Source organism: Panthera uncia, unplaced genomic scaffold (genome assembly GCF_023721935.1).
Source record: "Panthera uncia isolate 11264 unplaced genomic scaffold, Puncia_PCG_1.0 HiC_scaffold_1162, whole genome shotgun sequence".
NCBI lineage: Eukaryota > Metazoa > Chordata > Mammalia > Carnivora > Felidae > Panthera > Panthera uncia.
This window is the reverse complement of record NW_026057769.1, coordinates 1-15,133: the sequence shown is the minus strand read 5'-3', so window position 1 is coordinate 15,133 and position 15,133 is coordinate 1. Positions and strand designations below refer to the sequence as shown.

At 43.4% G+C, this 15,133-nt stretch overlaps 1 gene segment (V, D, J or C); it reads left to right on the top strand.

Annotated features, from left to right (window-relative positions):
• Nucleotides 1-1,480: 1,480 nt before the first annotated feature.
• On the top strand, nucleotides 1,481-9,871 carry LOC125916791 (immunoglobulin heavy variable 3-48-like; the record flags this gene model as incomplete). The annotated part of the segment is given in 3 exon segments: nucleotides 1,481-1,568; nucleotides 1,669-1,845; nucleotides 9,629-9,871. Coding segments are annotated over 3 exon segments (466 nt in total), but the record flags the coding sequence as incomplete, so codon positions are not given.
• Nucleotides 9,872-15,133: the final 5,262 nt, after the last annotated feature.

Genomic DNA, 15,133 nt, shown 5'->3' with positions numbered 1-15,133 from the left:
GAGGAAAGTCACTTGAGTAACAGCTAGTCTAAGGAAACTGTGACCCTCCTTTGTCCCCTTGAGAGCAGGAAATAAATCTCCCCTGGGAAACTTCCTTCCCCTTTACCAGAATGGGAGAACGATCCTTAGCACCAGAAATGGGAACTTAGCACCAAGAAGGCTGTGCAAACAAGCCTTGTTAATTCCTCACTAATTGACTTGCCCAAACCCAAATCTCTGTCTTGTTAACTCTTTGCAAATCCATTGCTTTTTATTCTAAAAGGCGCAAGTGCCAACTACTTTCTTCATTATCTGGGTGTCATATTATTAGGAAGCTTGTGCACATGCAAAATGAAATTTATTCTCTTCTGTAGATCTGTCTTATGTCAAATGAATCCTTAGACCAGACAAAGAACACAGAAGCAAAGAAGGAAAAACTTTCTGCTCCTACAAGTTGAAGATGTACCCATAAAAATTAGGTAAGAAAATGAAATGAAGACATGTAAATCAGTAAGAAGAAAATTATTTGTTTGAGAATCACACGAACTTACATATAGTGAAACCTTAGAAACTCCACAAAAAAAGTATTAGAACTAATAAACTCAGGAAAAGTTCAGGACACAAATCAACATACAAAAATATGTTATATTTCCACACACCAAAAACATAGTACATGAAAAAAATAACAAAATCACACAATTGAAAATGGCACACTGGGGCGCCTGGGTGGCGGAGTCGGTTAAGTGTCCGACTTCAGCCAGGTCACGATCTCACGGTCCGTGAGTTCGAGCCCCGCGTCAGGCTCTGGGCTGATGGCTCGGAGCCTGGAGCCTGTTTCCGATTCTGTGTCTCCCTCTCTCTCTGCCCCTCCCCCGTTCATGCTCTGTCTCTCTCTGTCCCAAAAATAAATAAACGTTAAAAAAAATAAATAAAAAAAATTAAAAAAAGAAAATGGCACAAAATGGAGCCTGTGTGGCTCAATCCATTAAGTGCTTACTGTTGATTTTGGCTTAGTTCATGATCTCATGGTTCCTGAGTTTAATTCTGAGGCAGGGTCTGCAATGATTGTGCAGAGCCTGCTTGGGATTCTCAGTCCCCTTCTCTCTCTCTCTGATCTCTCTCTCCTTCTCTCTGTCACACAAAAATAAACACACATTAAAATTCTATGGCACAAAATAAAGTGTTTAGGATTAAATTTCACTAAAAAGTAAAATAGCATATCAAACATGACGTGCTGGGTGAAAGACATGTAAAATGGCAAACACAGATGAAAAGATACCTGTGTTCACAGACTAGAATTATTTATACTATCACAGCACCTTCTGCAAGAAATCATCTAGAAGTGCCTCTCAAACACTGGTTTTAAATTTGAAGCAAATCTAAGTCTGGAGCCTGATATATAGTCATAGGATATGCAAATAGGGCGCTCCCTGTGCTGATTAAACCAGTCCAGCTCCATCCCTGCAGCTGGGAGAGGAGCCCCAGCCCCGGGAGTCCCAGGTGTTCCCATTCTGTGACCTGGACAGAACACAGACACCTCACCATGGAGTTTCTGCTTGCCTGGGTTTTCCTGGTTGCCCTTTTAAGAGGTAATTCATGGTGAACAAGAGACACTGAGTATATGAGTGGATATGAGGGAGACCAGTGGATGTATGACAGTTTCCTGATGAAGATGTCTTGTGTCTGCAGGTGTCCAGTGTGACGTGCAGCTGGTGGAGTCTGGAGGGGACCTGGTGAAGCCTGGAGGGTCTCTGAGACTCACATGTGTGGCCTCTGGATTCACCTTCAGTAGCAACAGCATGAACTGGGTCCGCCAGGCTCCAGGAAAGGGGCTGCAATGGGTCGCATATATTAATACTGATGGATGTAGCACAAGCTACGCAGACTCCGTGAAGGGCCGATTCACCATCTCCAGAGACAACTCAAAGAACACGCTTTATCTGCAGATGAACAACCTGAAGACTGAGGACACGGCCACATATTACTGTGCAAGACACACGGTGAGGGGACCTCCCTGGGAGCCCAGACACAAACCTCCCTGCAGGAGGGGATCAGCACCACCAGGGGGCGCACACTATGCACAATTCTGGTTTGTGTTCCCAGGAGCAGGTGCAGATGGAGGTTACAGGCAGATTTCCTGTCAGGGTCTGGGGCTTCCTCTCCACACAGCAGTTTCCCCAGGGAGCCTCCTTGGACACAGGATTCTGTGTTTACCTACTAACTCTCTGAATTAGCAACTGTGTTGTCATAGGAAAACTACCCTAACATGCACAAAAACACAGTTGTTTGCATTGCTTACTCCTGTCCCTCAATATGAGTGAATTGCAGATATCCTGAGGCACAACAGCTCAACCTTTACAGGAGGCCCAGATGCACTCCCTGTGCAGCCAGGTCCACAAGTTCCCCATACCTTCACCGAGCCCTTGTCCCAATCAAACAACCTGATACTTCCCTCCTGACACTTGCTACTCAGGACTTTAAATGAGCTACAGCTTTATTCAATTCGTCTCAACAAGAGTTAAATCATCTCCATGTATTAGTCAGGATTTTCCTGAGTAACAGAACCAAATCACATTGGTTTCCATGACTAAATAGGTCGTGAAGTCCCATGATCCAGGATTTCCTGGAGACTCAGGAAAACCAGTGGTGTAATTCTCATCTGATTCTGAACTAGTGTCTAGTCTCAGAAGATGGAGACCTGATGATATAACTCTGAGAACAAGGGCCAAGGGCCAGAGGGGACCACTCTTCCAGTTAAAACAAGCACATGGGAAGTAAAAATGAGGGAATTCTTCCTTCCTCTGCATCGTATTCTACTAAGAACTATAATGGAATGGGTGATGCCCAGGCAGAAAGAAACCATGGATGGAAATGTGAATCTCTTCTGGAAACACATCACAGACATACACGGAAACAGTGGTTAATCTGGGCACCCATGACGCAGTCAAGATGACACATAAAGGTAATCAGACAATTCAACCTCCTGTAAATGTGGAGTTCAAAGACTAAATATTTAGAAGACCATGCCAGCACTGAGGTGGAGACTGGTGGGCAGGGCAGTGCTCCTGTGAAGAAGGAGGGCAGAGGCCCATGGGTGCACTGTGGTCAAAGGATCTCCTGGATCGCATGGGGAGAGACAGTCCCCTTCTGTGAGTGCATTTGGGAGAGGGGGCATTGCTTCTCATGGGACACAAGAGCTGACAGGTACCATTGCACTGCCCTGGTCATTAGCATTGGAGCCTCTGCTGAGAGCAGCTAACTGGACGTTGCCTTCTTGTTATTCCTCACCATGAACTCCAAGACCCTAGTGTTCATGTAACTGCCCTTCTGGGATAACCAGCTCCAGGCACAGCACAGTGAAACCCTCTCCTAGAGGATCAGTGGGGTCCCTGTCATATTGAGTTCATACAGTTTGGAGTTTCAAACCCAGCTAGAGCTCCTGAGATAAAACATAAGAGCCCTGTGCCACCAGGTGGGCCAATGGTTTGGACAAGGACAGGGTGAAGGCTGTGTTCTGATGGAAGCCTGGGACCCACGAGTACAGATCATTCTCTCTGTGTGAGGGCTTCCTGAACAGGGGCGGCTGGGAACTCCAACGCATGGACTAGAGTGGAAGCTGATGCCAATATTTCCTCCCACCAATCATCATGGACAGAGTTCAGTGAACAGCACAGCACCCCTAGCAGAAGCTGAGCCACTGACACCAAGATCCACCCCCCTTGCCTTCCTCAGGTGCTTCCTTACTAGGGAAAGAGTGCCCGGAACCCAGACCAGCACCGCGCCCCTCCCCTCAAAGACCACTATATACCCCCACAGGCACCAAGTCTACTGACTATATAGTGAGGCAAACCTTCACCTCTAGGGGAGATAGGAATTAGCCTCTTTTAACAGGCAGAACAAACTCACCTAGTTAAAACTCACAACACTATGGACAAAGTTGAAAAACTCACCACTAGAGGCAAGGAGAAACTCTGGAGAGGTCTGACCTGAGGGACAGAGCAGCCAATACATGACAGCACAGAGCCCACAGCACATGCAAGAAATGCTTCCAGAAAAGACAGGTCCTCAACAGTATGTAAACATTTCTCAATAAAGACACTACTCTAGAAGCAGAAAACATAACAGGATTTTCTGAAAACTTAAGAAAGCAGAAACATAGAAATACAGAGTGATGGAAGAATTCATTCCAAAAGAAAAACGATAAAACGTCATTGCCAGGTATATAATTAAAACACATATAACGAATATTCCTCAAACACAATTTTTTAAAACTATCATAAGTAAACAAAAATTTAAAAAATATCATAAGTAAACAGAATTTTTTTAAAAATCATCATAAGGATACTAGCTGCGTTTGACGCCTGGAGTACTTCAAGTAGGGACACTGGCCTGAGTGGTTCCTATGTTTCGCCACATACAGAAGCCATCACAAAACAGAAGTCAGGGTGGGGCACCTGGGTGGCTCAGTTGGTTAACCTATGGACCTCAGCTCAGGTCATGATCTCACAGTTTGTGAGTTCAAGCCCCACATTGGGCTCTAGACTGACAGCTCAGAGCCTGGAGCCTACTTCAGATTCTATGTCTCCCCCTCTCTCTACCCCTCCCCTGCTCACGCTCTGTGTCTCTCTGTCTCTCAATAAGAAATAAATATTAAAGAAAAAAATTTTTTTACATAGAACTCAGGGTTGACCACCAGATATCCCCGAAACCATTCCTGTAGCTGAGGGCAATCGTGTGGAATGAAGTAGGGTCTCCCCTTTTAAATTTTTTTAATGTTTATTTATTTTTTGAGAGAAAGAGTGTGAGTTGGGAGGATCAGAGAGGGAGGGGGACACAGAATCTGAAGCAGGCTCCGGGCTCTGAGCTGACAGCACAGAACCCGATGCAGGGCTCAAACTCACAAACCTCGAAATCGTGATCTGAGCTGATGTAGGACTCCCACCAACTGAGCCACCCAGGTACCCTGGGTCTCCCGTTTTAGGGAGGGAAGTGGGATAGGCCGATTTAAACTGTTAACATGACACAAGATGATGGAGGGGTTGGTCAGTGGCCAGCTGGTAGGTAGGTGCTGGGCCTGGAAATTACAAACTTGTCAGAGAGGAATACAGAGGTGAGTGAGGATCCTAATGTATCCAGACAGCAGCTGTGGGGGTGCAAGCATGCAATGGGGCCTGATGGCCCAAGGTCTAATTTTCATGGGAAGAAAGTTATAGGACATATCCGAGAGGCACAGGCTGTCGCAGGATACCTGCAGCCACTCCATTTTCATGGAATGAGAGGTGAAAAATGTTATTGATATTCATACAGTTGAGAGTTTGGGGTGTGCACAGAGCTAATATTAACACTTTAAAGTAGGTTAATGACTCTGAAAGCCACGAAAAGAAATCTGTGGCAGCATCAGGTAGGGGTGAGGGGCTCACAGAGAGAGCAAAGGCAGTGAAGTTAGGGGTCCTTGGGAAGCAGTAGCCAGGTTTCCTTAAAAGGTTATGCAACTGCATTTTTGTACTGGTGAGAGGGATGTGAAAAACTGACAAGACACTTTGTGGGGATTTTTGAAGCACTGTGACGTAGTCCTCGTTGGCAGTAGCTATTTGCAACTGTGGACATTAAGAAGACAGGAGGGTGTATGGCCCTGTCCGGCTGGCACTTTAGGAGGGTGGGAAAGTCTGCAAGGGCTCTCTGACTCCTTTGGTAATGGAGTGACAAGTCAGGGACATACTAAACAAGAGTGCAGCCTTGGGTGAAGGCACAGAATGTAAGTTGGCTTCAAGAACTTGGAGTACTATTGAGCCCAACTTAGTTGCCTTCCCCAAGCATACATGAAAAGAGAACTTGTGAATCAGAGTGCAATGGCATTGACAAGAAAGTTGAGCAGATGTTCATTCTAGGAATGCATCTTCATCACCAGGAATTGAGGCATGAGCGGCAGCCCGGTTAGGGACAAAAGATCGGGGGTGGGGGGGTAATAGATGACAAAATACTTTACGGTTCCTACATTGTACAAATCAGTAGCTTTGCTTTCTGAATCAAATTCTGTTCTTTCTTTACTCACAAGATCGGGGTGTTACACGGTGAGGAGGTAAAGCAAGAACATCCTGTGGTAACAGATTCTATCACAGGGTCAGGTCCTCCCTCTGCAGCAAGACAGGGCATCTGGCTACTGATGGGTGGGGGCAGTTCCTTTCTCAGGCCCCCTGAGCACAGGCTCTGCACTGGGGGCAATCCATCCTCTTGTGCATGTGAGGCCCAGACACTAGTGGGCACATCTTTAAGACTCATCCTCTGAGGAGCACTTTGAATGGAGGTGGGTCTCCATTAGGGAAACGGGGAAGCTTGAGGTGTGGTCTGATGGCAGGGAAATGAGAACACCTTATTGTCCCTCCTGCATTTTGGATATTAACACCTTTTCAATATTTTTTATTGTAATGTCTACCCTCCCATACACTGCGTTCTAGCTTTGCAAATATTTGCTTGCCCCTTTTCTGGTATGATGTAGTCCCCCTTGCCTGCTTTGTTCTCTGTGACTTTGCTATTATATCAAATCAATCATTCTCAAGTGAATGTCATATTTATCTTGTTTTCTTTGAAGGCATTTAGGTTCAAGTGTTCTTCTTAATCCTTCATCCATTTTGAGATTTTTTTGTGTCGACGTATATGTATGAAGCAAGATTATGGCCAAATGTTATTATTTTGCATGTATATATCAATACTATTTTTAAATTGTTACTTTGTTTTTGAGGGAGAGAGACAGATCATGAGTAGGGAGGCACAGAGATAGAGGCAGAAACAGAATCCAGGCCCTGAGCTGTCAGCAGGAGCCTGATGTGAGGCTCGAACCCACAAACCATGAGATCATGACCTGAGTGGAAGTGGGAGGCTTAACTTACGGAGCAACACAGGTGCCCCTAGTCAACACCACGTTTAAGAGACACTATCCTCCCCCCACTGTGCATTGTTGGAAATCTCGTGGAGGATTTGCTGACTGCATCTGCAAGCTTCTACTTCTGGGCTCCGTAATGAGCTCCACTGGTCTAAATGTCTCATTTGATGCCAGCAGCACACTGTTGTGGTTAATGTACCTCTGCAATATCTTTAGAAAGAGAGAAGTGTGATGTCTCCAGGTTCTCTCGACATCATGATTGTTTTGTTGCTTCCATGTGTTGTGTGCTTTCATGTGAATTGTATATTTTTCAGATTCCTTAAAAAACTCATTGGCATTTTTATTTACATAAAAAGATAAACATGAAGATACCATAAAAACATAAAGCAGACAGAAAATAGAGACTATCACAAATACAGAAAACAAATCAATTACATAAAAATTTGTATTTGGAAAAGTAAGTAAAATTTGAAACAAATAGGTAGCCTGAGGAAATAAGGAAGACTCAAACAAATGCAATCAGAATTGAAAGAGGAGACATAACTGAACTAAAGACATGAAAAGATAATTAACGAAAAACTTGGGTATTTATAGGCCAACAAATAGATCACCAGGAACAAATTACACATTTTATGCCATAATGTAGGCCACCAAGACTGTTTCATGGAAAAATACAAAATGAACAAAAGAAAAATTAATAAGATTTCTCTATCTAAAGCCTCACCCTCCAAAAAATCTGCCTAGGAGTCCATGGCTTTATTAAAACTTCTACTAAGTGTTTAAAGAGGAATTAATGCCAATATTTCTCAAACTATTACAAACCACTGATAAAAAAACAGCACTTCCCAATGAAATTTGTGAGGACAGCATTGTTTTCACACCAAAACCAAAGAAAGACACCACAAGAAGGGAAACTACAGGTCACTATCTCAAATGAACATACATGCAAAATTCCTTCACAAAATCTGAGCATACTGAATTCAACAGAACATTGAGAGGATCATACAATATAATCCAGTGTGATTCACTCCACGGATGCAAGGATCCTTCAACATACACAGATACATAAATGTGATGTCCTCCATTAACAGAGGGAATGAGTGAATCAAAGCCATCATTACTTGATTCAAAAAAACATTAGACAAAATTCAACACATGTTCATCATTTAAAAAGAACCCAATTAAAAAGGAACTGAAGGAAATCACCTCCACATGATCATGGCCACTATGAACAGCCCACACCTGACAGCATATTGAACGGTAAAATGCTGAAGGCTTTCCTGTCAAATCAGGAGCCAGGCAATGATGGTCACCCCTAACATAAGTATTCCCCATGATAACGTGAAGAATACATATGCCACCTCAAACTATGTCATCTTGTCACACTGGTTATTTCGGTGAAAGTCACATGAGAAAGAGCCCGAGTACACTCAGACTCTCCATCGTCCCTTGACAGCAGGATATAAATCTCCCTCCCGTGTACCAAGAGGGAAGAACCATATTTAGCACCAGAATAAGGAACACAGGGACAAGAAGGCTATTCAAACAAACCTACTTACTTGGTGACTAACATAATACCCCAAACTTAACTCTTGCCAAATCCAATGTTTCGTTGTCTGAAAGACACAAGTAGCACCTGCTTTGTCCTTTCTCTGGGTGTCATGTCATTAGGAAGGCCATGCACTTACAAAATGGAATTTATTCTCTCCTGTAGATAGGTCTTATGTCAATTGAATCCTTACACTGCCTAAATCCCAGAAGAAAAAAGGGAAAAGCTTTCTTCTTCTACCACTGGAAGACATAACCAGAAACAAATAGGGAATAAAAAAAAATAAAAGACATTTAAATCAGTAAGGAGGAAGGAAAATTACTTGTTTGCAGGTGACATTGATCTGAAACATAACAAAACCCTAGAGATACCACAAAAAATATTACAACCAGTTTTTTTAAATGAGGAAAAAAGCAGGATGCAAAATGAACAAAGAAAATAAATAAAAATAAACCACCTGTGATTCTACACACCAGCATGAAAATACATGCAAAATAAATAACAAAATTATAGAAGTGAAAATGGCACAGAATAAAGTATTTTGGTTTAACTTCAAAACGTATGTAAAATACTTGTAGAGTGAAAATGATCTATGTTGATGAAAGACCTGTAAAAATGCACACAGGACTGCATATACACCTGTACTCACTGAATACAATTATTCATATTGTCAAAGCACCATCTACACAAACTAAACTACAAGTGCATCCCTAACCCTGTTGTTCACTTTTAAAGAATCAAATCTAAGACTGGAGCTTGATATATATGTCAGAGCACATGCAAATGGGGTCCTCTCTATGGTGATAAAACCAGCCCATCCCAGACTCTGCAGCTGGGAGAGGAGCCCCAGCCCCGGGAGTCCCAGGTGTTCCCATTCTCTGATCAGGACAGAACAGACACCTCACCATGGAGTTTTTGCTTGGATGGGTGTTCCTGGTTGCTCTTTTAAAAGGGAATTCATGGTGAACGAGAGACACTGAGTATGTGAGTGGATATGAGCGAGACCAGTAGATGTGTGACGGTTTCCTCACCAAGATGTCTTGTGTCTGCAGGTGTCCAGTGTGACGTGCAGCTGGTGGAGTCTGGAGGAGACCTGGTGCAGCCTGGGGGGTCCCTGAGACTCACCTGTGCAGCCTCTGGATAAACCTTCAGTAGCTATGCAATGAGCTGGGTTCGCCAGGTTCCAGGAAAGGGGCTGCAGTGGGTTAGTGGTAGTGGAGGTAGCACATACTACGCAGACTCCGTGAAGGGCCGATTCACCATCTCCAGAGACAACGCCAAGAACACGCTGTATCTGCAGATGAACAACCTGCGGGGCGAGGACAAGGCCACATATTACTGTGCAAGAGACAGGGTGAGGGGACCTCACTGGGAGCCCAGACACAAACCTCCCTGCAGGAGGGGATCAGCACCACCGGGGGGCGCACACTATGCACAATTCTGGTTTGTGTTGCCAGGAGCAGGTGAAGATGGAGGTTACAGGCAGGTTTCCTGTCAGGGTCTGGGGCTTCCTCTCCACACAGCAGTTTCTCCAGGGAGCCTCTCTGGACACAGGATTCTGTGTTTACCTATTACCTGTGTGAATTAGATCATTGTTTTCCTAGGAAAACTACCCTAACATGCACAAAGACACAGTTGTTTGCATTCCTTACTCCTGTCCTTCAACATGAGTGAACCACAGATTTCCTGAGGCACAATAGCTGAACATTTACATGAGTCCCAGATGCACTCCCTGTGCAGCCAGGACCACAAGCTCCCACAGCTTCCCATTATCTTCATCCAGCCCGTGTCCCAATCAAACAACGTGACACTTCCTTCATGGCACATTGCTACTCAGGACTTGAAATGAGCTACAGTTTTATTCAATTCCTCTAAACAAGAGATAAATCATCTGCATGTATTAGTCAGGATTCGCTTGAGCAACAGAACCAAAAGCACATTGGTTTCCATGACAAAATATGTTGAGAAGTCCCATGATCTACTGTCACAAGTTGGGGAGCCAGGAAACCAGTGGTATAATTCTCGCCTGATTCTGAACTAGTGTCTAGTCTCAGAACCTGCAGAGCCTATGATGTAACTCTAAGAACAAGGGCAGGAGGAGACCAATGTTCCAGTTCAAACAAGCACATGGTAAGTAAAAATGAGGGAATTCTTCCTCCCTCTGCATCGGATTCTACTCAGAACTATGATGGAATGGGTGATGCCCAGGCAGAAAGAAACCATGGATGGAAATGCCAATATCTTCTGGAAACTCATCACAGACATACACAGAAACAGTTGTGAATCTGGACACCCATGACGCAGTCAAGATGACACATAAACGTAATCATGACAAGTCAACCTGCTGTAAATGTCGAGTTCAAAAACTGAAGATTTAAAAGTCCATGCCATCACTGGGGTGGACACTGGTGGGCATAGCAGTGCTCCTGTGGAGAAGGAGCCCCGAGGCCCATAGAGACTGCTGCGGTTTGAGGATCCCCTGGGTCATATCGGGTGAGACAGTTACCTTCTTGGAGTGCATTTGGGAGACAAGGCATTGCCTCTCATGGGGCAGGAGAGCTAACAGGCAACATTGCACTGCCCTGGTCATTAGCATAGGAGCCTCTGCTGAGATCAGCTAACTGCATGCTGCCTTCTTGTTCTTCCTCACCATTAACTCCAAGCTCCTAGTGTTCATGCAACTGCCCTTCTGGGATAACCAGCTCCAACCACATCACACCAAGACACTGTCCCAGAGGATCAGTGGGGTCCCTGTCACATTGAGTTCATACAATTTGGTGTATTCAAACCCAGCTAGAGCTCCTGAGATAAAACATAAGAGCCCTAAGCTGCCAGGTGTGCCAATGGATTGGACAAAGGCAGGGTGAAGGCCGGAGTCTGAAGGAAGCCTGGGACCCAGGAGTACAGATTGTTCTCTCTATGTGAGGGCTTCCTGAACAGGGGTGGCTGGAAACTCCAACTGCAGGGACTAGAGAAGGAGCTGATGCCAATATTACCTCCCACCAATTATCATGGACAGAATTCAGTGAGCAGCACAACACCCCCCAGTAGATACTGAGCCACTGACACCAAGCTATACCTCCCTTGCCTTCCTCAGGTGTTTTCTTACTAGGGAAAGAGTGCCTAGAACCCACACCACCATTGCACCCCTACCTCCAAAGACCACCACATACCCCCACAGGCACCAAGTTTACTGACCATAGAGTGAGGCATAGCTTCACCTCTAGGGGAAATAGGAATTAGCCTCTTTTAATAAGGAGACCAAACTCACCTAGTTAAAACTCACAACACTATGGACAAAGTTGAAAAACTCTCCCCTGGAGGCAAGGAGAACTCTGCAGAGGACTGACCTGAGGGACAGAGCAGCCAATACAAGACAGCACAGTGCACACAGCACATGCAAGAAATGCTTCCAGAATGTCAGGCTGTTAACAGTATGTAAACATTTCTCAAAAAAGACCCTACTCTAGAAGCAGAAAACATAACAGGATTTTCCCAAAACACTTAAGAAAGCGGAGACATGGACATACAGAGTGATGGAGGAATTCATTCCAAAAGAAAAAGCCATAAAGGACATTGCCAGGGATATAATTAAAACACATATAAATAATAAGCCTCAAACAGAATTTAATACCTATCATAAGGAAACTGAACTTTTAAAAACTATCATAAGGATACTAGCTATGCTTGAGAAAGCCTAGAAGACATGAGGATACCCTGACTACAGATGGAAAAGACCTAACACCCAGTCAGGCTGAAATTTTTTAAATGCTGTAACCGAGATGTGAACCTGATTGGATATAATGAACTCAAGGCAGAAAGAAGCAGATGAATGAGTGACATGGAAGATAAAATTTTGTGAGAAATGAAGCAGGAAAGAAGAGGAAAATTAAAATATTGCATCACAAACGTATACTTAGGGAATCAGCAACTCCATAAAGTGTAATATAATTCTTTTCAAAGGAGTCCCAGAAGAAGAAGACAGGGAGAAAAAAGGGGAGAAGTTTTGTCTGAGTGCATTAGAGTAGAAAATTTCCACTAAATGGTCAAGGAAACAGACGTCCACATCTATGAGTCACAGAGACCTCCCATTAAATTAAAAAAAAAAAAAAGCAGGCCGACTCTGAGACATAACATAGTAAAATTTACAAAATACACAGATTAAAAAAACCCTATAAGCATGAAGACAGAAGAGTTTGCTAATGAATACGGGAAGATAAAAAAAGATTATGGCAGAAGTGTCCACAGAAACCTGCAGGAAAGAAGGGAGTGGCATAATATCCTCAAATGTTCAATTGAAAATTAGGCAGTCAATGGGGGAGGAGACAAGATGGCGGAACAACGTGGAAGATGTTTGTGTGTCTCCCGTCCATGAAATACAGCCAGACCAACACTAAACCATCCTACACACCTAGAAAACTGATTAAGGATTAACACAACAATCTGCACAACCTGAACCACAGAATTCAACAAGTACGTGGCGTGGAGAGGGGACCTTGGGGAGCAAGAAGCTGCAGGAAGGGAGGTGCTTTTGCGGGTGGAGAGAGGACGGAGACTGGGGAGTGGGTGAGAATAAAGGAAAAGAACCCCTCCCCAAAAGCAGCTGGAGAGAAAGTGGAAAATTGGAAACAGCCACAGGGACTAAACTAAAAAGGGAGAAAGGAGAAAGGAGAGTATGTAAATTCCACTAAGACTGTAAACAAGGGGAGTGCAAAGGCTGCAACTCCACAGCTCCATACCTGGAGGTGCTCTGGTGGGAAGGGAGAATCCCAGGAACAGAGTGGGGTCCGGGATGTTCTCAGGCCACACGGGGAGAGGCAGTTGCACTGCTGGAAGGACATTTGGAGGAGACTGCCAAAGCCATCTGGTCCCAGCAGACCCCTGAAAACGGCCACATTCGCTGGTGCTGGAACAAGGTCGTTTAGGGTGAAGCCTGGTGCCAGACGTGTGTTGTGATTTTCCATAATCCACGAAACGCTGCTGCTACACTCTCTCGCAAACTTTTTCTGGGGCGGGCTGGCACCTGGCCAAAGTCTCGGGGCACCGACAACAACAGGATCCAGCAAGAGTTCCTAGGTGCAGCCGATATTCGGCCATTGCTTGGTAAGACCCTCCCACAGAGGGGCAGAACACGTCAAAGCCGCAGTCCTTTGGACGTAAGGGACAGGGGAAAACAGCTGCGTCTGTGACAAAATTTGGGAGAGAGGTGCGGCCTGGGGCCTGGTCACGGAGAGTGAAGGAGCGGGGAGTGGACAAGGGCTGAAGACAGAGGATGGGTGCTCAATTGCTGATCCAGGAGAACAGACTGGGTCCCTGGGTGGCGCCATTTTCACCTCTCCCGCGCATGTGCATTCGCACCTACAAGCACCGCAGCAATCCACCCCAGGAGCCTATAAGCGCCATCTAGTGGAGAGCGGAGCCATTACACTGAGCCCCACCCAACTGGGCCAACAGAGCTCTTCAGGAACACAAGTCTCACTGCCGCTTACTTTATGGACTATAAAGAGCTACATAGACTGACATCTAGGGGATAAGGAAGTAATTTCAGTTCCACTTCAATCTGTTAGCCAGTTCATCTAGTCAATTTTCTTTCTTTTTTTTCTTTTTCTCTCTTACACTTCTATTCTTTTTCTTCAACGCAGAAATAGAAAAAATTATTTTTATTATCAATTATATTAAAAATATTTTTCTTTAATTTTTATTACTATATTTTTTACATTTCTGTATTTTTTTTCAAATTCTATTTTACTTCCATCATTTTATTTTACTCTACCTCAGTGTATTCCAGTTTTCAAATTTCCAAAGTTTCCTTTTTATTTTTTCTTTCTTTATTTTCTCTTCTTCGTTTCTGTAGTTTTTCTGGAATGCAGAATGAGAGAAACTTCATTTTACTTTCAATTTTTATTAAAAATATTTTTCTTTAATTTTTTTCTATATTGATTGCTTTTATGTAGATTTTTTCAAATTCTATTTTACTTCCATCATTTTATTTTAGTCTACTACAGTGTATTCACTTTTGGAATTTTCAAACAATTTCCTTTTTTTCTTTTTTGTATCCTTTTTCTCTTTTTTGTTTCCTCTCTTTTTTCTAGAATATAGAAAAAGAAAAAAATCACATTTGTTTTTAACTTTTATTAAAAATATTTTTCTTTATTTTTTCTACTATAGTCTTTATTTTTCTCTATATTTTTTCAAACTCTATTTTTCTCCCATCCTCTCATTTTTGTCTACTTTAGTGTATTCATTTTTTCAAATTCTCAAATTATTTCCTTTTTTTCTCCCCCTCCCATTTTTTTCTCTAATCTGTCAAACCACTTTCAACACCCAGACCAAAACATACCTAGGATCTAGCATATTCCATTCAATTTGTGTGTGTGTGTTTAATTTTTAATTTTAATATTTCTGTAATTTTATCTTTTAATTTCAATTTTGCGACCTCATTAATTCCTTTTCTCCCTTCAAAATGACAAAACGAAGGAATTCACCCCAAAAGAAAGACCACGAAGAAACGACAGCCAGGGATTTAACCAACACAGATTCAAGCAAGATTTCTGAACCCAAATTTAGAATCACAATAATAAGAACACTAGCTGCAGTCAAAAATAGATTAGAATCTTCTTTTGCAGAGATAAAAGAAGTAAAAAATAGCCAGGATGAAATTTAAAATGCTCAGGCCAATGTCTCAGATACACATACATGCAAAATTCCTTGATTAAGTCCGAGCC